The following is a 23,988-nucleotide window of genomic DNA, read 5'->3' as shown; positions in this document are numbered from 1 at the left end:
CTCAGTGGTCCTTATAAGCACATGAACGGTTCACAAACGATTTAATGTTATACCTGTATATAAACTCATTTGCATTTATTATATATTTGGTGCAAATGATTAAACCAGCACTTTTAGTATCCAGTATATAAGGTAGTGTTTTAAGACCCTGTATATTACTTGTAAGAGCACTTCATGAAAATGATCCTATTATCAGTAGTTTTTTTTTGGGGGGGGGGGGGGGGGCAGTTTGCAGGGAGGTTTAGAAAGCAGAGAATATTTGATTAATTGATTTTCAAAGTGCTTATCCATACTAAAATCAAGTTTTGGCATGGAATAAAAAAAAAAAAAAAAAAACACAAGTCCACCATTTGTGCAAATCAAAACAGAATTTCTATTTGAAACTTCGTTTTGAGTTGGAGAATTAGCAATGAACATGTTATAAATAATTGCAAACATTAATAAACAGATTTCTTTAGTGATAAGATAACACACTATACTGAAGTGTCTTATCTTTCAACAGCTGTTGTTGCAAGTCTGCATTAATATAAATATGCATCAACAACATCGCAGATATTCATTTTATGCTTAACGACAGTGTTATTTATATATATATATATACGTTAGCAGGCAGATGTAACAAAATGTCTGGTGCAGATGATTTTATAAAGACGGATTGTTGAGCACGGAATACTTGGCAGCCTAGAAATCTGTGTGGATACACAGGAATTGGGCTTGTAATGGTTACATTATCTGCAACGTTATAGGCATATTTTGCTCAGCCTACTCTAGGAAAAAAGACCACCCAGTGCATCCTGCACTAGCTGCTAACAAGACATTTTCATACCTTTTTAAGCTAGCAAGACATAGTATTAAAAGCCTTGACAGCTCCACTAACAGAGACTGCTTAAACGGTTTGAATGGTAATCAGACTACACCACGTCTTGATGTTCGGAAACACCAAAATCAACTACATTTTTCTGTCTTCTTCAGTGCAATGTACTCAGGAATCCAAGTCGTCATCGAAGATACCTGGTGCAGGCTTCCATTTCTTCACCAATTCCATTTCCTTCTTGTTAATGTAGTCTTTACCATACTCACTATCACGAGTCGGAGTACATGTGATTTAACATCCAGGTTTCGGCCTCAGAACGTGCCCAGAACACTTAGTTGCAAGGTGATTTTGTATCTGGTGTTCACTGAACAGGTGCCGAGGCTTGTGGGACCGCAATCTCGCTCAACCTACTAACTTCCATCTGCCATGTAGGCATCTTTTTGGTTGACAGGTGGCGCCTTGTATGCTTGGTTAGATGATCACTACGCATAAAACGCCTATCGCATTTTGGACACGCAAACTTCTTTTCACCGGTGTGTGTTCTACGGTGACGGGACAGTTCATCAGAGCGAGCAAATTTTCTGTCACAACCTTCCCAGCTACAGCTAAAAGGCTTTTCTCCTGTAAGTTACAAATAAAAAAAATTGCATGAATTAAAACTAGTAAATATTCTGTATCAGCATACAAGAGTGTTGATTTTAAGCATTCCTTCCCTTTGCCTATTTTGCACACCATATGTATCCCATAATTGTGAAACCGTAACATAAAATATATATATATCTATATCACAAACCAATCTATTTATGGTGGGGTAAAAGGTGATTGAAAACCCTTCCAACTAAAACTTAGGATCTTTTTTGGTGGAATGTCAACGTTACCAGATACAGTATTTAAGAATATAATTTATTCTATTTTCTAAGTTTTCTTTGTTTTTTCTTTTAACTTAACTAAACTCGTTGAACTTTTAAAATGACAAGGAACAATAAAGTTTTAGTTTTTAGTAAAATTTTACATTGTCCATTGCTAAGTTGAGTCATTTATTTTAACAAGGATAGTCTAGGATAGCTTTATTATGATGTTTTAATAGAGCACAGGTCAGTGTTGTAAATGACAAAACATACCTGTGTGTGTTCTCATGTGTGCCTTTAAGTGGGAGCTTTTGAAGTACGTCTTCCCGCACCCAGCGTGACTGCAGACATGACTTCTGATGCGGGAGCTATCTGTGTGGATGGAGACCTTTGTTTCAGGAGGTGCAATACCAGGGGCTGGAGCAATGGGTGATAGCCTGGTACCACTGGTCAGGAGAGTCTTTGCATTGTGTAAAACTGGCTGTGGCATTACAAACATCACGGTTCCTTTAGGCATCTGTGTCCCCATGTAAAACAAAGGCTGCATTACGGTCTGGCCTGTAGCTGGCTGTGAGTTTGCAACCACCGTAGTAACTACAGGTTTGCTAGAGGAGATCGGAACCATCTGACAAAAGACGGGCATTTGGGCGACAGAAACACCATTTGTAGCTACTGGTGGAGGAATCAACAGCTGGGGAGAATGGGCTTGCACTGGAAGAAAGTTAGCATCAGGCTGACACGGTTTACAGTTATTATAGCGGAGAGTAGCATTCTGTACTTGCTGGAAGGAAGATGATTGTGTCTCCATCTTAATATTTTCATTTTCACACATTTCCCTCTCTGGATTTGCTTTTGGGAGTGGAGCTACAACTGAAACCAGCAATTTTTTCTTCAAAGGTTCCTCTTTTTGCGGAGCTACTTTGTTCACAGGATTGTCTTTGCAAATATTTGTGGACATGTGAGCATGGCTGTAGTGCAGGGCATCTGCTGTGTGCCGGATCACACTTGTCACCTGAGCTTTCTGCACCGATGTGGTGGAATGTTTAGAGTCTGATGAACTATTGCCCATGTTATTGTGGGCCACACTTGTGAAAGGCCTGCAGTTTTCAGACAGTGGAACTGGAGACATGGGTTGAGGAGACATCTCAAACTCAGAAGGGCTGTAAGGTGGGGTCAGGCACTGGAACAAACAGAAAAAATATGAACGATTACTAATCACATATTAATAATTATATATTGACTGACATTATTCATTAAATCTACGAAGGAAAGAATTCCAAAAAAACTCAAACCTACGGCAATACCAAATTTTACACAGAGTATATGATTGTATGTAAAATAAAAAGATGCCTTTTATATGTTTATTACAGATCCTGACAAGAAAAATCTGTATTTTTAAAAAAAAAATTGCTCATATCTTTGCTTGACCTTAATACATGCGCACTATGGAATATGTTGATGCCCTATGCGTAGCCAATACACTTTACTGTGTTATAGCTATTTACTATGTTATAGCTATTTTGCTTGACCATTAAAAACAAATGTGGAGCACTTACAAAAGCAGAGACTGTATTATATTCTGGTGGGTTTGCCATTAGGCTGTCTTCATTTTCTGACAGGTCCGATGCTGGAGTGATGGGCCTCATTTCGGTATACCGTTTGGGCTCTGACTTCCAGCGGCTACTCATGTACATGAGAGCTTCGACTGCTTCAAAATCCACTTTCTCCGTATTGGCGTTCCAAGAAAATCTTCCTTTTGGTTGTTTCTCAGGCACTTCCATTTTGTCAGTCTAGGTATGATAAATAAATAACATTATAATGAGATGTGTACCGTATTCTTCAGAAACAGAAACATTAATTTGTGACACGTCTATTCTTCTAAACTAACCAACCTGCTATTTAGAATGTTTTGCAGGTAATCATACAGTGACTCTGTGCTCTGATGTTTGAAATATTAGGTAATTAGCATTGCTACACAGCTATGGTAAGTTTTTATACAGGCATGCTTTGCATATACAGTTTAAACACAATGAAATAATGATGTATGAGAATGATTCGCTGTAATCATCAAGATTAATTATCTCAGCCACGGAGGTGGTGTAAGTTGCGGCGAGACCCGTGTGGCGAGTGAGTAAAGGTGGATAAAATCATTGTTTCCAGCATGCGCGATTGTGTCAGGAATACGTGTTTGCATTGATGACGCTATAGTGTTCCTTTAAGGATTGGCAAGGTGGAAATAAATATTATTTATTTGGATACAATGTTATTTAAAATCTGTTTAGTGTGATGAATCAATACAATGGTAATGGTAACACTGTAAGAACCATAACAAAACAAATACTAATTTATACATTTACTAGAGATTTTATTTTTATTGCTGTCCCCCAGTCCAAGGTCCATTGTGTCATGTGATTATTTAACTAGTGGAGAGGGGCCACAGCACTCCCTTCCTCACAATCCCCCCTCCCCTCTCCCAGTTACACAAACACACACCGCTACACGCCACAGCCAATCAGCGGCCGCGCCCGGACCCATTGGCCTTCAAAGTGACGTTTCCCGAGCAGCGATTGGACGACGGGTCAGGGGCGGGCACGTGAAGGGAGCGTGATCAGCTACTGCTCTCCAGCACTCAGGAAGCGTGAACTCGAGAGAACCGCCGCTCGGGCAACCTTTCACCTACTTTGTGCTGGGAGCCGGGCGCGCACCCGCGACTCACACACAGCACGTTCTGCCGCCGGGGCGCGCGCTGCAGCCTTGATGACATACTGCCTGTTATAAGTAGGTTAGCTGGGATCCCGCCTTGGCCAAAGGGGGCTGCAGGTGGCATGGGGCCAGTGGCAAACACTGCCAGGGGCTAACTATCATCACCCCAGCTTTCTATATACTAAAGAGGGAGAACTTGGAATATCACAACAAAAATGGAATGGAAATCAAGGTCACAACATCATAAACTACAGCCTGGACCAAAAAAGCTCAGTATTTACTCCATGGTGTATTATAACCACCATGTATTATGTATTATAACCAACACTGTATCAGTATTTACCCCCTGATATATAATAACCATCCCTGTATCAGTATTTTCCCCCTGATATATAATAACCATCCCTGTATCAGTATTTACCCCCAGATATATTATAACCATCACTGTATCACTATTTACCCCAAGGTATATTATAACCATCACTGTATCAGTATTTACCAACAGGTTATATTATAACCATCACTGTTATCAGTATTTACCTCGAGGTATATTATAACCATCACTGTATCAGTATTTACCTCCAGGTATATTATAACCATCACTGTAAGAGTACACCTCCTGATATATTATAACCATCACTGTATCAGTATTTACCCCCAGGTTATATTATAACCATCACTGTTATCAGTATTTACCTCGAGGTATATTATAACCATCACTGTATCAGTATTTACCTCCAGGTATATTATAACCATCACTGAATCAGTATTTATCCCCAGGTTATATTATAACCATCACTGTATCAGTAATTACCTCCAGGTATATTATAACCATCACTGTATCAGTATTACGCCCTGATATATTATAGTCATCACTGTATGAGTATATACCTCCTGAAATATTATTATCGCCATTCATATAGCGCCAGCAGATTTTGTAATAATCATAATCACACTGTATCAATATTTACCTCTGATGTATCATAACTATTACTGTATTAGTATTTACCCCCTGATATCATAACAACACTGTATCAGTATTTACCCCCTGATGTATTATAACCATCACTGTATCAGTAGTTAACCCTGATATACTGTATTATAGCCATCACTGTGTCAATATTTACCCCCTGATGTATTATTATCATCATTGTATATATTTACCCCCTGATGTATAACCATCACTGTATCAGTACATACGCCCTGATATAGCAAAACCATCAGTGTGTGTGTATTTAGCCCCTGATGTATTATGATCATCACTGTATCAGTATTTAACCCATGATATGTTATCACCATCACTGTATTTATTTATTTATAAAATATTTTACCAGGAAAGATACATTGAGATTTCTCTGTTTTCAAGTATGTCATGGGTCCACAAATCATTACATTGTTACAGTTAGTGTACAATAAAAGACAAAAACAATATTAATATACAAAATTTAACATAGAACAGGTAGGAAATATATAATCAACCATGACAGAAGCATTCTGTTTTGAGGTATGTAGAGAGGGATCTCTTAAAGGACTTTAAGCTTAGGGAAGATTTTAATTTGTGCGGGAGGTCATTCCACAAATGCGATGCTCTGTAGGAGAAGTATTGAGGTAGACTAAGTATCACAATTTATACCAATGGTATATCTCACCTTCATCACTGCATCAGTATTCACCCCAAGTATAGTAACTCCAATCACTATATAAGTATTTACACACTGGCATAGTATAACCATCACTGTATCAGTATTTATACCACTGATACATTAACTCCATTACTGTGTCACCATTTACCCCCTGGTATTTTAACTCCATCACTGTATCAGTATTCATCTCTCATATATTAACGCCATCACTATATCAGTATTTAACCTGGCTTATTTACCCCGTCATATTAACTCTCTGACTGTATTAGTGTTTACCCTGGTATATTAATGCCAGCATTCTAACTCACTGCTCAACCCTGATATATTAATACCAACATTCTAACTTAGTGTTCGCCCCTGGTATATAAGTGCCAACATTCTAACTTAGTATTGCCAATGCTCTTGTATTGCTCAGTCCTTTCTGAGTACCCACTGCTTCCAGAATAATGGATATCACGGTTTATCATGTTAAGAGAAGGAGACAGGCAGTAACAATAACAGCAATAACCAGAATAAGATGTACTTACTATGGTGTGAAAGTAAGGAGCTTGGAAGCTGATCATGGCTTGTTGCTGGTAGTCTTTGTAAAGGATCGGAAGCAGTGGGTGGGATGCTGTATAAATAGATACAATGTATGGTGGGTGGGATGGGAGCAGTGCAGAGTACACTGTGTGAGATGCTGTCTATGTGGATACAGTGCAGAGTACACTGTGTGAGATGCTGTCTATGTGGATACAGTGCAGAGTACACTGTGTGAGATGCTGTCTATGTGGATACAGTGCAGAGTACACTGTGTGAGATGCTGTCTATATGGATACAGTGCAGAGTACACTGTGAGATGCTGTCTATATGGATACAGTGCAGAATACACTGTGAGACGCTGTCTCTATGTATGGGAGCAGTATATGGAGATGCTCTCTATGTATGGGATCAGTATATGGAGATGCTGTCTCTATGTATGGGATCAGTCTATGGGGATGCTGTCTCTTTGTATGGGATCAGTCTATGGAGATGCAGTCTCTATGTATGGGATCAGTCTATGGAGATGCAGTCTCTATGTATGGGAGCAGTCTATGGAGATGCAGTCTCTATGTATTGGAGCAGTCTATGGAGATGCAGTGTGTGTGAGATGCTGTCTCTATGTATGGGAGCAGTATATGGGGATGCTCTCTCTATGTATGGGAGCAGTATATGGAGATGCAGTGTGTGCTCTGCCTGTGTAGTGGATAGAATGATACTGTCACACTGTTTGAGAGCCGCTTCATTCAGGTCCTACTCTGCTTTCCCCAACGTAGCGTGGGCGGGGACCAAGGCCGGCCAATCAGCGGCAAAGGTGTGTAAGGCGGCAGCCAATCAGCTGGCAGTCAGCGCGTGATCAGCTGCTGCTAAGCGGCGTGGAAGCGGCTCAGTCAGTGCGTGGTACACAAACCCCCAGGTTGAGTTGGGAGAGAGAGAGAGAGCCGGCTGACTGGGAAGTCCCTGGGTGATGCAGCAAGCCGGCATCCTCTGTAATGAGAGGGGTGGGAGAGAGTGAGCATGACTCATTATCACATCTCAAACCTTGCTGCTCTCCCATCCCCCTCCCCATATACAGCCAGCAGCCTCCAAACATGCAAAGCAAGGGGAATAATGTGTACCCAGCCTGGGTATGTGTCATCCTCACACTCACCCGCCCTTTGTCTCCAATACAGGGGGAGGGGGGGGGGTTATTTCTGTCAAATCATGGTTTAGTCAGGTCTGATTCTAACAAAAACATATACTGTATCCCTGTGCAAAAGGAGGATGGGGAATTAAAAAAAGAAACATGTCATGACACTACATGGGGTTTGTGTATAAAATTATTGCTGTTAGAAAATTGTCTGCGTTTTTATGTATAAAAACCTGAACAAAATACACATCTGTGTGCTTATGTCAATGGAAAAGTGATTTTTTTTAAATATTTTGTCAGATTCTGCTCAAAAATAGGCACTTTTTGTTCTAAAATGTGTTACTTTTCTTACACTATAGATATTGCTAGATACAAAATGGCAGCAAGTTGTAATTCAAGAAAGTGGTCTAAGAAAAGGCACATTATTATTATTGTTTGGTTATATTATTATGTTTAAAACTTTCAATAAAGCACTTGAAAAGAAAAGGCACACTTTTGCGCCCATGTCGATACATAATCTTCAACAGAATAAATTGTTTAAAAAACAAAACACTTTATTTTAATACAGCTTGTGATCCATTTTTTATTGTGCAATAATATAAACGGTACAATGTGGTGTCACTAGACGGGCCATGCCCCCCTCCCCCCCTTGTGCCAAAAAGCTTTCTGCCATCTTTAAAAAAAAAGAGCTCTAATTTACCCTACGAAGCGCTCCCTCATGGCAGGCTGTTTATCCAGGCCAGTTTATCAATGTGGCTGTGGCTACTTACACTTCACTCCTCACTATTTAGCGGCTGCGTCCTGTCACCAGTGACGTCAGAGCACTGCATCTGCACACCACCAGCAGCCACAGAGAGATTGCAGATCTACACACAGACAAGCCCCAGCCCGTAAACTTTACTGGTAGGAGAGCTGCAATAGAATGCCATGACAATATAAAATTAACGACGGGTGGACTGGTCACTCACAGGGCTCTCGGGCAATGAGGATCAGGGCCGCCCTCCTGGTACAAGGATATTTGGCTAATACCCTTCTCTCCCTTCTTTGTACGGCTCTCACACAGAATGGTTATGTGAGAGCCACAGAGTCATGACTCCGACACCTGCAGTGCCCCCAAATAGGGACAGATTTACTTTTAAGGGGTCAATCCAACCAAAACAGTATTCTAATAAAATAGTTTTTAACCCCTTAAGGACACATGACATGTCTGACACGTCATAATTCCATTTTATTCCAGAAGTTTGGTCCTTAAGGGGTTAAATGGAGTAACTTGTGGTGCCACTCTCTTCCCCCATTAAAATAACTAACGAAATAAATGAAGCAAATGTAATTTCCCACTTCCTCTGTGTTTGCTGGTGATATCACAAGCAGCGTCACCTACATGTGCCACAATACAAGTAGCCTCCAAACACGTGTCTGGAGGTTACATGTGGAATTACGTGTGTGGGTTGCTGCTTGTGATGTTGTGTTTCTGTATGACATGTTGTGTTAGAATTAAAGGGACACTATAGTCACCTGAACTACTTTAGCTTAATGAAGCAGTTTTGGTGTATAGAACATGCCCCTGCAGCCTCACTGCTCAATCCTCTGCCATTTAGGAGTTAAATCCTTTTGTTTATGAACCCTAGTCACACCTCCCTGCATGTGACTTGCACAGCCTTCCATAAACACTTCCTGTAAAGAGAGCCCTATTTAGGCTTTCTTTATTGCAAGTTCTGTTTTATTAAGATTTTCTTATCCCCTGCTATGTTAATAGCTTGCTAGACCCTGCAAGAGCCTCCTGTATGTGATTAAAGTTCAATTTAGAGATGGAGATACAATTATTTAAGGTAAATTACATCTGTTTGAAAGTGACAGTTTTTGTTTTTTTTCATGCAGGCTCTGTCAATCATAGCCAGGGGAGGTGTGGCTAGGGCTGCATAAACAGAAACAAAGTGATTTAACTCCTAAATGACAGTGAATTGAGCAGTGAAATTGCAGGGGAATGATCTATACACTAAAACTGCTTTATTTAACTAAAGTAATTCAGGTGACTATAGTGTTACTTTAAGACTTACGTGGACATATGGACGCACTGGTTGATGGTGGTTTACCACGCTGACTTTCAGAAACTGCTGACTTACAGGTGTCTGCCTGTATGTTAGGTAGGGTATCCGCCCTGATCGGGGAGATGACACTCCATCGCTCATTTTTGAAATTGCAGGGAAATGATCTATACTCTAAAACTGCTTTATTTAGCTAAAGTAATTTAGGTGACTATAGTGTTCCTTTAATAGTTTGTCTTGTTGTACTTCCAGCGCTGCAATATATCTTGATGATATGTAATTTATTCTAATTATTACATGTGTGTGCGAGTAAGGAGGCTGTATGCATTATTGCAAACGTGTGTAGGGAGGCTGCATGTAGTATTACATGTTTGGGGATACTACTTGTGGGGCTGTTGTGGGTGCATAGGGCCTGTAGCGGGTGAGTTGGGTACAGGGAGGGACAGAGGCTGAGGTGGGTGCAGGATGGCACAGGTGCTGTGGTGGGTGCATGGGGGCTGAGGAGGGTGCAAGATGGCAAAAGGGCTATGGTAGTGGTATGGGGCTGAGGAGGCTGCAGGGAGAGATGGAGACTGAGGTGGGTGCAGGATGGCACAGGGGCTGTGGTAGTGGTATGGGGCTGAGGAGGCTGCAGGGAGAGATGGCGACTAAGGTTGGTGCAGGAAGGCACAGGGGTTGTGGTAGTGGTATGAGGGTGGAGGGAGGCTGCAGGGAGAGATGGAGACTGAGGTGGGTGCAGGAAGGCACAGGGGCTGTGGTAGGGGTATGAGGGCTGAGGAGGCTGCAGGGAGAGATGGAGACTGTGGTGGGTGCAGGGTGCAGGGTGGCACAGGGGCTGTTGTAGGGGTATGGGGGCTGAGGAGGCTGCAGGGAGAGATGGAGACTGAGGTGGGTGCAGGAAGGCACAGGGGCTGTGGTAGTGGTATGAGGGTGGAGGGAGGCTGCAGGGAGAGATGGAGACTAAGGTGGGTGCAGGAAGGCACAGGGGCTGTGGTAGGGGTATGAGGGCTGAGGAGGCTGCAGGGAGAGATGGAGACTGAGGTGGGTGCAGAAAGGCACAGGGGCTGTGGTTGTGGTATGAGGGTGGAGGGAGGCTGCAGGGAGAGATGGAGACTGAGGTGGGTGCAGGAAGGCACAGGGGCTGTGGTAGGGGTATGAGGGCTGAGGAGGCTGCAGGGAGAGATGGAGACTGAGGTGGGTGCAGGAAGGCACAGGGGCTTTGGTAGGGGTATGAGGGCTGAGGAGGCTGCAGGGAGAGATGGAAACTGAGGTGGGTGCAGGAAGGCACAGGGGCTGTGGTCGTGGTATGAGGGTGGAGGGAGGCTGCAGGGAGAGATGGAGACTGAGGTGGGTGCAGGAAGTCACAGGGGCTGTGGTAGGGGTATGAGGGTGGAGGGAGGCTGCAGGGAGAGATGGAGACTGAGGTGGGAGCAGCAAGGCACAGGGGCTGTGGTAGGGGTATGAGGGCTGAGGAGGCTGCAGGGAGAGATGGAGACTGAGGTGGGTGCAGGAAGGCACAGGGGCTGTGGTAGGGGTATGAGGGTGGAGGGAGGCTGCAGGGAGAGATGGAGACTCAGGTGGGTGCAGGAAGGCACAGGGGCTGTGGTAGGGGTATGAGGGCTGAGGTGGGTGCAGGGAGAGATGGAGACTGAGGTGGGTGCAGGAAGGCACAGGGGCTGTGGTAGGGGTATGAGGGCTGAGGTGGGTGCAGGAAGGCACAGGGGCTGTGGTAGGGGTATTAGGGCTGAGGAGGCTGCAGGGAGAGATGGAGATTGAGGTGGGTGTAGGATGGCACAGGGGCTGTGGTAGGGGTATGGGGGCTGAGGAGGGTGCAGAGCTGTAAGAAATATTTACAAGAAGCATACCTTGTTTACCCTGCCTGCCAGGCTGCTGCTTACCTTCATAGTGCTCACAATACAGGAGAGGAGATAGGAGGCAGGAAGTGATGTCACTTCCCATCCTTGGGCCCCACCTCTTCCCCTCACTGAGAGCACCACATGGGAGATCATATGTGGAATACAGGTAGTTCCCGACTTTAAGAACGAATTGGTTCCAAAGCCTAGTTCATAAAGTGAGAACTAATTTCCCATACACCGCAATGTAATAAACATGGGTTCCGTTCCTGACCAACACATTTTACCATTGAAAACTTAAACTATTAAGTAGAAATACAAAATGAAAGCATAGCAAATACCTATATGTTGTAAGGAACGTTAAAGGAATACATACCATACTGAAATCTTCATCAAATTATCATCAATCATCATCCTCCTCAATGAAGAGACATGTTGCACTTGTTGAATGACGGCACCTCTCTTAAGCCCTCCTGCCCTTTCACTTTCTTCTTTATCAACTTCCTCCTCTCCTTTATCACTTTTCTTTTCCTACTTTTATTTTCTACACCTCTCTCAAACTCTCCTCCTTCTCCTCTCTTACTTGCAAGCTTGCATCTCATATTTAGCACTTTTCTTTTACTCCTTTTATTTTTACAGCTCTCAGACTCTCTTCTGTCTCCCCTTTCTTTAGACTCTTCAGCCCTCCTCCTGCTCCTCGCTGATGCTGCCTGCCACAACATGGCACAATGGCAAACACACACACACACACAGCAATGTCAGACACACACACACACAGAAAAATCTAATCAAATCTCTACTCAATAGTACACATTGCAAAAATATTACAGGTATGCCCATGAAAGCGCAGAAAGACTACAGTACAGTGTAAACCTGTTTTGTAGACTTCCCTTTATCTTCTGGAACTGCGTTCCTGATCCTCTTATCTCTTCTTGTCTACTCCTGGACACAAATTCTTCTTCTTTTCTTCTTGTTTGTGCCCCAAAGCATGCTCCTTGGTCCAGATTCATTGACCGCTGACACAAAATGGCGCTAAAACAAAATGGCGGCACATCCAAGAAAAAGTTCATAAAGGCGGGAGTTCATAAAGTGAGACATGCCTGGGTATGTTGTATTATGTGTGTAAGTTATTGGCGGGAAAAGTTACAAATCAGAAATATCTGGGTTATTGAATAATGACCGGGTTCAAACCTGTTATTTCGTTATGGCAAACGAGTTGGGCAATCAAACACCCTAATATTTTCTGCCATCACAATGTAAATATCCATGTAGGTGGTTTCTTTGCTGTATCCATTATTTCATGTAACCTTTGTAAATAGGCCCAAAAGGCCATATTTTGCTCATAAAGTATTTTTTGTGTGCCATCATTTTACCAATGTATACAATTTGTATTTACAATGCATTTGTAAATTTCCTCTGGGTAATACAGGTAGTCCTCACTTCGTGACTTACCTGCATAACAACAGCTCTGACTTACGACTAGCTCTCTAGTGCGGGGATTCAAGAGATTCCCCACATTAGAGAGCTGGTCTAAGTTCGGTGAATTTTAAAATTATTAACTCTCCTAACCATTCGGTCGCATTAGCATTATTTCCCATCCACATCAATTGTTGGAGTGAGTGTGGACTGGATGGGTTGGGATGAATAATTCTCATGTTACTGAATGACTTGGAGAGTTAAAAAAAAGAAATTAGACCATGAGCATTATTAAAAAAACAAACAACAAACAAGGGAGATGAGCTTTATATATATATTTTTTTAAAATGTCCATCACCATTTTTAAATAGTCCAAGTAATTTAGTCAGATTAGCATTAACCCCCATTTAGACCACACTACAACAATTGATGGGGGGGAATGCAAACAGGACTGATACATTGAGAGCCCTGTGACATCTTTGTCCCCAAAGCAAAGTTTGTCAATGCTATCTCTATCCCTAAACAGCTTGCCGGTGCCATCTCTGGCCCCAAAAGGCAGGGGGGGTTTACGTATGAGGAGCAAATATAAAGCTTTATGTCCCTTTTATATGTGTCCTTTATATCAACAGTGTATTTCTCAGTTGTGTTTAAAAATGCTGCAAAGCTATGGGCCTGGCATAAATGAAAAGGCTTGGCCTGTTGTTGTGGGAGGGGCATGGTACCCTACTTAAACCCCCCTACTCACCTTCCTCCGTCCCGTACGTAATTTTAGCGATTCACATATCCCCACCCTCATGGGCGTAGGAACCGGGGGAGATGGGGGGGACGCATCCAGCCCAGCAAATCATGTTGGGGGGACAGGTATGGGGAAATCCCCCCCAGCTCCGCCGGCCCCCCTGATGCTGCAGCCGCCCGAGCGCTCTGTAGAGAGCCTCAGGCGGCTGCAGCTTTGCCTGGGCTGGTGCGTCCATGAGGGCGCACCGCTCGGGCGCAGCATGAAGAGAGGAGCTGACAGGAGGGAAGCGCTCAGCGCTCCCTCCTGTCACTCCCTCACTGTAGCGTGGCCGAGCGCTGTATAGTCCGCCGGTACAGGGAGCATCTGTCTCCTGTACCCGGCCCGACTAACAGGAAGTGCACACTGATTGTGCACTTCCTGTTAGTCCGCCGGGTACAGTAAACAAAAGCTCCCTGTACCGCGGACCATACAGAGCTTGGCCGCGCTACATCATAGGTAGGGGAGGGGGGAAGAAAGAAAGAAACAGGGAGGGGGGGAGAAAGAAACAGGGAGGGGGGGAGAAAGAAACAGGGAGGGGGGGAGAAAGAAACAGGGAGGGGGGGAGAAAGGGAGGGAGGGGGGGAGAAAGAAACAGGGAGGGAGGGGGGGGGAGAGAAAGAAACAGGGAGGGAGGGGGGGGGAGAAAGAAACAGGGAGGGAGGGGGGGGAGAAAGAAACAGGGAGGGAGGGGGGGGGAGAAAGAAACAGGGAGGGAGGGGGGGGGAGAAAGAAACAGGGAGGGAGGGGGGGGGAGAAAGAAACAGGGAGGGAGGGGGGGGAGAAAGAAACAGGGAGGGAGGGGGGGGGAGAAAGAAACAGGGAGGGAGGGGGGGGGAGAAAGAAACAGGGAGGGAGGGGGGGGAGAAAGAAACAGGGAGGGAGGGGGGGGGGAGAAAGAAACAGGGAGGGAGGGGGGGGGGAGAAAGAAACAGGGAGGGAGGGAGGGGGGGGGAGAAAGAAACAGGGAGGGAGGGAGGGGGGGGGAGAAAGAAACAGGGAGGGAGGGAGGGGGGGGGGAGAAAGAAACAGGGAGGGAGGGAGGGGGGGGGGAGAAAGAAACAGGGAGGGAGGGAGGGGGGGGGAGAAAGAAACAGGGAGGGAGGGAGGGGGGGGGAGAAAGAAACAGGGAGGGAGGGAGGGGGGGGGAGAAAGAAACAGGGAGGGAGGGAGGGGGGGGGAGAAAGAAACAGGGAGGGAGGGAGGGGGGGGGAGAAAGAAACAGGGAGGGAGGGAGGGGGGGGGAGAAAGAAACAGGGAGGGAGGGAGGGGGGGGGAGAAAGAAACAGGGAGGGAGGGAGGGGGGGGGGAGAAAGAAACAGGGAGGGAGGGAGGGGGGGGGAGAAAGAAACAGGGAGGGAGGGGGGGGGGAGAAAGAAACAGGGAGGGAGGGGGGGGGGAGAAAGAAACAGGGAGGGAGGGAGGGGGGGGAGAAAGAAACAGGGAGGGAGGGAGGGGGGGGGAGAAAGAAACAGGGAGGGAGGGAGGGGGGGGGAGAAAGAAACAGGGAGGGAGGGAGGGGGGGGGAGAAAGAAACAGGGAGGGAGGGAGGGGGGGGGAGAAAGAAACAGGGAGGGAGGGAGGGGGGGGGAGAAAGAAACAGGGAGGGAGGGAGGGGGGGGGAGAAAGAAACAGGGAGGGAGGGAGGGGGGGGGAGAAAGAAACAGGGAGGGAGGGAGGGGGGGGGAGAAAGAAACAGGGAGGGAGGGAGGGGGGGGGGAAAGAAACAGGGAGGGAGGGAGGGGGGGGGGAAAGAAACAGGGAGGGAGGGAGGGGGGGGGGGAGAAAGAAACAGGGAGGGAGGGAGGGGGGGGGGAGAAAGAAACAGGGAGGGAGGGAGGGGGGGGGGGAGAAAGAAACAGGGAGGGAGGGAGGGGGGGGGGAGAAAGAAACAGGGAGGGGGGGGGGAGAAAGAAACAGGGAGGGAGGGAGGGGGGGGAGAAAGAAACAGGGAGGGGGGGGGAGAAAGAAACAGGGAGGGAGGGAGGGGGGGGGGAGAAAGAAACAGGGAGGGAGGGAGGGGGGGGGAGAAAGAAACAGGGAGGGAGGGAGGGGGGGGGAGAAAGAAACAGGGAGGGAGGGAGGGGGGGGAGAAAGAAACAGGGAGGGAGGGAGGGGGGGGGAGAAAGAAACAGGGAGGGAGGGAGGGGGGGGAGAAAGAAACAGGGAGGGGGGGGAGAAAGAAACAGGGAGGGAGGGAGGGGGGGGAGAAAGAAACAGGGAGGGAGGGAGGGGGGGGGGAGAAAGAAACAGGGAGGGAGGGAGGGGGGGGGAGAAAGAAACAGGGAGGGAGGGAGGGGGGGGGGAGAAAGAAACAGGGAGGGAGGGAGGGGGGGGGAGAAAGAAACAGGGAGGGAGGGAGGGGGGGGGGAGAAAGAAACAGGGAGGGAGGGAGGGGGGGGAGAAAGAAACAGGGAGGGAGGGAGGGGGGGGAGAAAGAAACAGGGAGGGAGGGAGGGGGGGAGAAAGAAACAGGGAGGGGGGGAGAAAGAAACAGGGAGGGGGGGGGAGAAAGAAACAGGGAGGGGGGGGAGAAAGAAACAGGGAGGGGGGGGAGAAAGAAACAGGGAGGGGGGGGGGAGAAAGAAACAGGGAGGGGGGGGAGAAAGAAACAGGGAGGGGGGGGAGAAAGAAACAGGGAGGGGGGGAGAAAGAAACAGGGAGGAGGGGGGGAGAAAGAAACAGGGAGGGAGGGAGGGGGGGGAGAAAGAAACAGGGAGGGAGGGAGGGGGGGAGAAAGAAACAGGGAGGGAGGGAGGGGGGGAGAAAGAAACAGGGAGGGAGGGAGGGGGGGAGAAAGAAACAGGGAGGGGGGGAGAAAGAAACAGGGAGGGGGGGGAGAAAGAAACAGGGAGGGGGGGGAGAAAGAAACAGGGAGGGGGGGGAGAAAGAAACAGGGAGGGAGGGAGGGGGGGGGAGAAAGAAACAGGGAGGGAGGGAGGGGGGGGAGAAAGAAACAGGGAGGGAGGGAGGGGGGGGGAGAAAGAAACAGGGAGGGAGGGAGGGGGGGGAGAAAGAAACAGGGAGGGGGGGGAGAAAGAAACAGGGAGGGAGGGAGGGGGGGAGAAAGAAACAGGGAGGGAGGGAGGGGGGGGGGAGAAAGAAACAGGGAGGGAGGGAGGGGGGGGGAGAAAGAAACAGGGAGGGAGGGAGGGGGGGGGGAGAAAGAAACAGGGAGGGAGGGAGGGGGGGGGGAGAAAGAAACAGGGAGGGAGGGAGGGGGGGGGGAGAAAGAAACAGGGAGGGAGGGAGGGGGGGAGAAAGAAACAGGGAGGGAGGGAGGGGGGGGGAGAAAGAAACAGGGAGGGAGGGAGGGGGGGGAGAAAGAAACAGGGAGGGGGGGAGAAAGAAACAGGGAGGGGGGGGGAGAAAGAAACAGGGAGGGGGGGGAGAAAGAAACAGGGAGGGGGGGGAGAAAGAAACAGGGAGGGGGGGGGAGAAAGAAACAGGGAGGGGGGGGAGAAAGAAACAGGGAGGGGGGGGAGAAAGAAACAGGGAGGGGGGGGAGAAAGAAACAGGGAGGGGGGGAGAAAGAAACAGGGAGGAGGGGGGGAGAAAGAAACAGGGAGGGAGGGGGGGGGGGAGAAAGAAACAGGGAGGGAGGGAGGGGGGGGAGAAAGAAACAGGGAGGGAGGGAGGGGGGGAGAAAGAAACAGGGAGGGAGGGAGGGGGGGAGAAAGAAACAGGGAGGGGGGAGAAAGAAACAGGGAGGGGGGGAGAAAGAAACAGGGAGGGGGGGAGAAAGAAACAGGGAGGGGGGGGAGAAAGAAACAGGGAGGGAGGGAGGGGGGGAGAAAGAAACAGGGAGGGGGGGAGAAAGAAACAGGGAGGGGGGGGAGAAAGAAACAGGGAGGGGGGGGAGAAAGAAACAGGGAGGGGGGGGAGAAAGAAACAGGGAGGGGGGGAGAAAGAAACAGGGAGGAGGGGGGGGGAGAAAGAAACAGGGAGGGGGGGGGGGGAGAAAGAAACAGGGAGGGAGGGAGGGAGGGGGGGAGAAAGAAACAGGGAGGGAGGGAGGGGGGGGAGAAAGAAACAGGGAGGGAGGGAGGGGGGGAGAAAGAAACAGGGAGGGAGGGAGGGGGGGAGAAAGAAACAGGGAGGGGGGGAGAAAGAAACAGGGAGGGGGGGAGAAAGAAACAGGGAGGGGGGGGAGAAAGAAACAGGGAGGGGGGGGAGAAAGAAACAGGGAGGAGGGGGGGAGAAAGAAACAGGGAGGAGGGGGGGAGAAAGAAACAGGGAGGAGGGGGGGGAGAAAGAAACAGGGAGGAGGGGGGGGAGAAAGAAACAGGGAGGAGGGGGGGGAGAAAGAAACAGGGAGGAGGGGGGGAGAAAGAAACAGGGAGGAGGGGGGGAGAAAGAAACAGGGAGGAGGGGGGGAGAAAGAAACAGGGAGGGGGGGGGAGAAAGAAACAAGGAGGGAGGGGGGGGAGAAAGAAACAGGGAGGGAGGGAGAAAGAAGGAGGGAGGGAGGGGGGGGAGAAAGAAACAGGGAGGGGGGGGAGGGAGGGAGGGGGAGGGAGGGAGGGGGAGAAAGAGAGTGACAAGGGAGGGAGAGAGATTGACATCCACCACACACACACACAATCACACAATCATACCACCCTTACACACACAGAAACACACACTTCATCCTTACACACACTCAAAGCACCCCGTGCACACACACACAATCACACAATCATGCAACCTTACACACACAGAAACACACAATGCATTCCTTACACACACTCAATGCACCCTGTACACACACTCAATGCACCCCTTACAGACGCACACACTGCATCCCGTACATACACAGAATCACACCTTGCAGCCCTTACACATACAAACACAGATTCACACAATGCATTCCTTACACACATATCAGGACATCCCCTACACACTCCACCCCCTGTGAACAAACTCATTGGTGGAACATGAAGGTGGACCCTGGGATCCAGACCTTGAGCTGTGTAAAAGGCCCCCCAAAAATGGAGCTGCTTCCCGTTCTCACAGAACATTGATTTTTGTGACCACAGTTACAAAAAGCCTCCAGAGAGCCTGTTCTACACCAGACCAGTGGAGCCAGACTGCAGCTAGAGCCCATCATCATCCTCATCTGGTTGTTAAGTAGGCAATCTAGCATATTATTCGTGGCACTAATCTCTAATTTACCTCACATTAAAGAAACACTATAGTCCCCAGAAGCACTGCAGCTTAATGTAGTGGTTCTGGTGTCTATAGCCTGTCCCTGCAGGCCTTTTAATGTAAACACGTCGGCACTCCAGCACTGGCGTTAGTTAACATGGCAGAAAAATAATTGGAAAGGGTTAGGGGGGCTACTAATAAGGATAGGGGAGAGGGGTAGGTAGAAAAATAATTGGAAGGGTTTAGGGGGGCTACTAATATGGATGTGAGGAGGGGGGAGGTAGAAAAATTATTGGAAGGGGTTAGGGGAGTACTAATATGAATGGAAGAGGTAGGGTGGGTTCTAATATGCATGGAAGGGGTTAGGGGGTACTAATATGCATGGAAGGGGTTAGGGGGTACTAATATGCATGGAAGGGGTTAGGGGGGTACTAATATGCATGGAAGGGGTAGGGGGTTAATATGCGTGGAAGGGGTAGGTGGGGTTCTTTTATGCATGGAAGGGGTAGGGGTGGTTCTAATATTCATGGGAAGGGTAGGGGTGGTTCTAATCAGGAGGATCCCGGCGCTGTATCCGGGTAAGTAAAACCCCTTCCCTGTAGTGACCCTTTAATGTTATTATTTAATCATTTATATAGCGACTGCAAATTCCGTAGCGCTGTACAATGGGATAAACAACTTGTGATGTAATTCCAGTGAAATAAAAGTTTAGCAGGCTAAGATTGCCACAAGGCATATGTATGTACATGTGTTTGTAGTATCAGTTAGTTAGTTATACGTAGCTAAGATACTGTCATCACTGTACTGAGCATGTGCAAGAATGTAGGAACTGGAATTACGCGTCCCTCTCCTTTGTTTCAGATGAGCCACGTGGTTAGACCGGATGGATGAGTTTAGACTCTATTCATTGAATAGGTTAAGGGTATGTGTGGGCGTAGTTAATTGTGGGAGGAGCTACAGTGCTATATAAGGAATGTACTCTATGTATTCAGTGCTCAGATCTTTGCTGTTTTTGGTGACATTAGTCCCTCTGAGTCCCGATCGGTGAACCGAATAAAGAATCTCTTCCTTCCTGAAGAAACCTGCGTCCATCTCTCTGTGCTTGGCTTCCGTCAGTTTCTCCGGTATCATTTGGTGCATTGGCCGGGAAGCTCATCGTTCAACGGTAGCTGAGAAGCAGAGGCGTGAGACGGTCTATCTTTGCCCACGTTCTCTACGGCTGCACCCCTGAACTTCTGCGTGGACCTCCCTTCGTCTCGGCGCCACTGGTCTGTTGTCCAGGAGATCATCGGCCTCTACGTAGTAAGTGCTGGGGTGTCCCCGTCGATGAGTGTGAACTCAGGTTCAGGAACGAGGAGGTAAGACGACCGCTGTTTTAGACGGCGGACCCACTAGGGGTATACCGATTGTGCGGTAGGCCCATAAGGGGTTATTTGTGTACGGAATCTGCCCCCTCCAGTGGAGGGAAGGAGCGAAGGCGCACCGCTCAATTGAACGCTCTTTAGTAAGACCGTTTAATTTGGTTTGGAGTCAGGCGGGGTTCTGTGTAAATAGCCCTAGCCGGACACCGGTGTCTTGTCTAGACTAGCGTTCTAGGGTGTACAATTTGTTCGCTAGGTCGGAGGGACCGGGAGACTAAGCGGCGTCTGTGTAAATTCGGTCCGCTAGCTCTCAACCTATCTTGGCTAAGTGGGAAGGCGTGTAAATTTGGAACCCACTAGACTTTTGATAGAGTAGATAGACTAAGAGGGTTCTGTTGTAAATTCCGCCCTCTAGTTCGCTATATGTGGTGCTTGGGCAGTGTGGCTAACCAAAACGGATGTAGATAGTTTTAGGTAGTCCATCAAGGTACTGGCCAATAGATTAGTTGGGAATTGTATATGTGTTAAAGATTGTTTTAGTAGCGTGTATATCTTGTTAGATAGTGTGAGCTCTGCTGTCTAGCGAGAGTGTTAATAGTGTGTAGCTGTATTATAGTGCACGGTACCATAACCCTGTATATTTATTGACACTGTATATGAATACTAATACTTGTCGTCTATTGCATGTCTAACACCATAACCACTATTAATTGTACTGTGACCTTAAATTGTACTTTGACCTATGCTAACCGTACTGTAACTGCTGTTTGTAAAGACGATGTTACTGGGGTATGTTATAGACGGGTAATTCATATATAGGGAATTATAGCGTGGGTGACTGTATAGGGCATAGTGTATCTATTATTTAGTGACTGGTGTAACAGCTGTGTGTGTATGGGAATTCCCTGAGTGTTTTTTATTGTGTACGTTTCACTTAGTAACTGTACCACGTGGTGCTGTTGCCGAGGGAACGGGTGTGACCGTTGAATAGAGTGCGTGTGTAGGATTCGTTGGAAACGACGCTCCATTGCTAAGTATGGGCGCGTCGGACTCAACGATTTTGGATCCCTTAGGATGCATGTTAAAGAATTTTAAAAAGGGATTTACAAAATGTGATTTTGGGGTTAAAATGTCTTCTGTACGTTTGATTACATTATGTACTAGGGAATGGCCTACTTTGGTTGCCGCATGGCCGCCACGTGGCAGTTTAGATCCAAATCTGGTACAGCGTGTACACGTGGCTGTATCAGGTAGGCCTGAACTTTACGGACAGTTTCCATACATTGATTGTTGGAGGCAGGCCGTAAATGACTCGCCAAGATGGATCCGAGTATGCCACGAGGAGCAATGTCGCCTCATGGTGGCCAGGACTCGTTTGTCCACTAGGGCCATGGTTACGCCCATTTTGGACACGCCCCCTGAGTCCGAAATCCTTAGGCCTCCCCCTTACTCCTCCTCAAGAGGAAGAGGATGTGATACAGGAAGTTCTACACCCCTTTCCCCGTTGTCCCCATCTACTTCCTCCTCTAGCTCAGAATCCATCCCCCTCATTACTAAACCTCCCCTTCCGGTACCAACCCCCGTTAAACCCACATATCCTGATTTGGCGCCATATCAAGCTTCCGGTCAGGCTTCCTCTAGCCCGGCCCGGAATATTTTATTCACCGACCTTCCCCACAATAAAGCTTCCACATCCCCATGCCTTACTACCCCTCGACTGGAACCCCTAACCGACACCCCTCATACGAAGCCCTATACTAACGCGACAACTGACCAGTACCCAAAAGCCTAAACATTATCAAATGCCACTTCGTTTGGCTCCCGGTTCAGCACACCTTAATGATGAAGGTCAATTAGTATATGCTGACCCAGTCTTCGTATACGTCCCGATCTCTTAAATTGGAAAACCCATAATTCCTCGTACACTGACAAACCTCAAGCCATGACCGACCTGTTCACCTCGATAGTCCAGACGCACAATCCAACTTGGGCTGATTGCCAGCAATTATTAATGACATTATTTAACAATGAGGAGAGGACTAGGATAAACCAAGCGACCATTAAAGCGCTGGAAGAAGAAGCCCGTACATTAAATCAAGCTAATCCAGCAGCATGGGCCACAGCCCATTATCCTAACGCTGATCCTGAATGGAATGTTAATGGCGCAGATATGGTTAATTTAAAAGCCTACAGAGACGCTATAATTGCTGGCATGAAAGCCGGAGGGAAGAAAGCTATAAATATGTCTAAGACGGCTGAGGTGTTACAGAAAAGTGATGAACCGCCCAGTGTCTTTTATGACCGATTATTGGAAGCATACCGCTTGTATACCCCCTTTAATCCGGAAGCCCCTGAGAATTCACGAATGGTAAACTCTGCCTTTGTCAGCCAAGCCTACGGCGATATAAAGCGCAAGCTACAAAAGTTAGAAGGGTTTGTAGGAATGTCCATCACCCAACTAATGGAGGTAGCTAATAAAGTTTACATGAATAGGGAATCAGAGAATAAGAAAGAGGAAGAGGGGGCGTGGCTTGGCTGCCGATGGAGTAGGAAGCAGGAGACCAGAGCTCCTAGGCCCCAACCCGCTAAAACCCGATAAAACGCAGCAAATTTTGCAGATTATATGGGGAAACCCAAACGAGGGGCCACCCCCAAACCTCCGCACACACACGGGGTCCAAACGCCAGGCCCGATGGATGACTATCTCTCTACCCCGCTCACCCTGGGGAGACCACGCGACCAGGGCAAGATGGCGCCCTCAAGGAGCTCCCCGAGGGGAGATGCCCTCTCCCAGCTGTCCGCAGACCTCGCAGCCATATCGGCAAACATGCTCACACGCAAAGATAAAGCAGACCTCGTTGCGGAGCTCCGCACCGCGATCCGGGAGGAATTCACGGCAGTTCAGAGGGATCTTGCGGCCTTGGAGATGAGGGTGGACGCCCTGGAGGAACACCGCTTGCACACAACCAATCACTCGCAGGCAGCCGATCTAGCAGCGTCGAGGCAAGGTAACATGCTCCTAGACCTCAGACGACAAACGGAAGACCTCGATAACCGAGGGCGCCGAAATAACATCCGTGTGCGCGGCCTACCGGAATCCGAGGGGGAGACACCCCAAGAGCTCCTGACGGGCCTGTTCTCCCATATCCTAGGGGGAGAGGCTCCAGCAGACTTCGGCCTGGAAAGAGCCCACAGAGCACTGAGGGCCCCACGCAGAGATGGCTTGCCCAGGGAATTAATCTGCTGCCTGCAGTCCTTCCAACTGAAAGAAACCATCATGAGGGCTGCCAGATCGCAACACACCATCAGATATAGGGAGGCTCAAATATCCCTATACCAGGACTTATCCACACTCACACTGGACGCCCGAAGAGCACTGAAACCAGTAACCAGCCTCCTGCGGGAGAAGAGGATCCCATACAAATGGGGGTTCCCATTTAGCCTGCAGGCTAGAGTGGACGGGCAATGGCACATTATGAGATGGCCTAATGACACTCCCCGATTTCTACGGGCCGTTGGCCTACCACCCATGACAATTCCAAACTGGATTTTGGACTGCCCACCGACCCGCCCCACCGGTCCCACCATCCCGGCGGAGAATCTTTTTGATGACAACACAGGCCCGCGCCCGAGACGGGGCGGCCCTATAGTTCCAGAGGAATAGACGAGAGACCACTTTGCACCGACCCCGGGCTACTACTGCACCACCGGACGCCGGATCCCTGCACCTTAAGCGGAGAAGAACTTGCCGAACACCT

The 23,988-nt window shown here is 48.1% G+C and overlaps 1 protein-coding gene across 1 annotated transcript; it reads right to left on the bottom strand.

The window, feature by feature from the left end:
• Positions 1–215: 215 nt before the first annotated feature.
• On the bottom strand, positions 216–6,819 carry KLF10 (KLF transcription factor 10). Its single transcript, XM_063451183.1, has 4 exons — positions 6,536–6,819; positions 3,219–3,452; positions 1,936–2,842; positions 216–1,435 (listed from the first exon to the last, which is right to left on the bottom strand). Exons 1-4 carry the CDS (start codon positions 6,569–6,571, stop codon positions 1,176–1,178), a joined length of 1,437 nt encoding a protein of 478 aa, XP_063307253.1. The 5' UTR covers positions 6,572–6,819; the 3' UTR covers positions 216–1,175.
• Positions 6,820–23,988: the final 17,169 nt, after the last annotated feature.

This window comes from Pelobates fuscus, chromosome 4 (assembly GCF_036172605.1).
Source record: "Pelobates fuscus isolate aPelFus1 chromosome 4, aPelFus1.pri, whole genome shotgun sequence".
NCBI classification, from domain to species: Eukaryota; Metazoa; Chordata; class Amphibia; order Anura; family Pelobatidae; genus Pelobates; species Pelobates fuscus.
Note: the sequence above shows the minus strand (reverse complement) of the source record. Positions and strands in the feature narration are given on the sequence as shown.

Excerpts from the sequence above, each read along its gene's own strand:
- KLF10 (XM_063451183.1), bottom strand. The coding sequence starts at position 6,571 with ATGATCAGCTTCCAAGCTCCTTACTTTCACACCATA. Across the intron at positions 3,453-6,535 it reads CTCCTTACTTTCACACCATA|ACTGACAAAATGGAAGTGCC; the intron begins GTAAGTACATCT and ends TATCATACCTAG. Across the intron at positions 1,436-1,935 it reads ACACATGAGAACACACACAG|GAGAAAAGCCTTTTAGCTGT; the intron begins GTATGTTTTGTC and ends TGTAACTTACAG.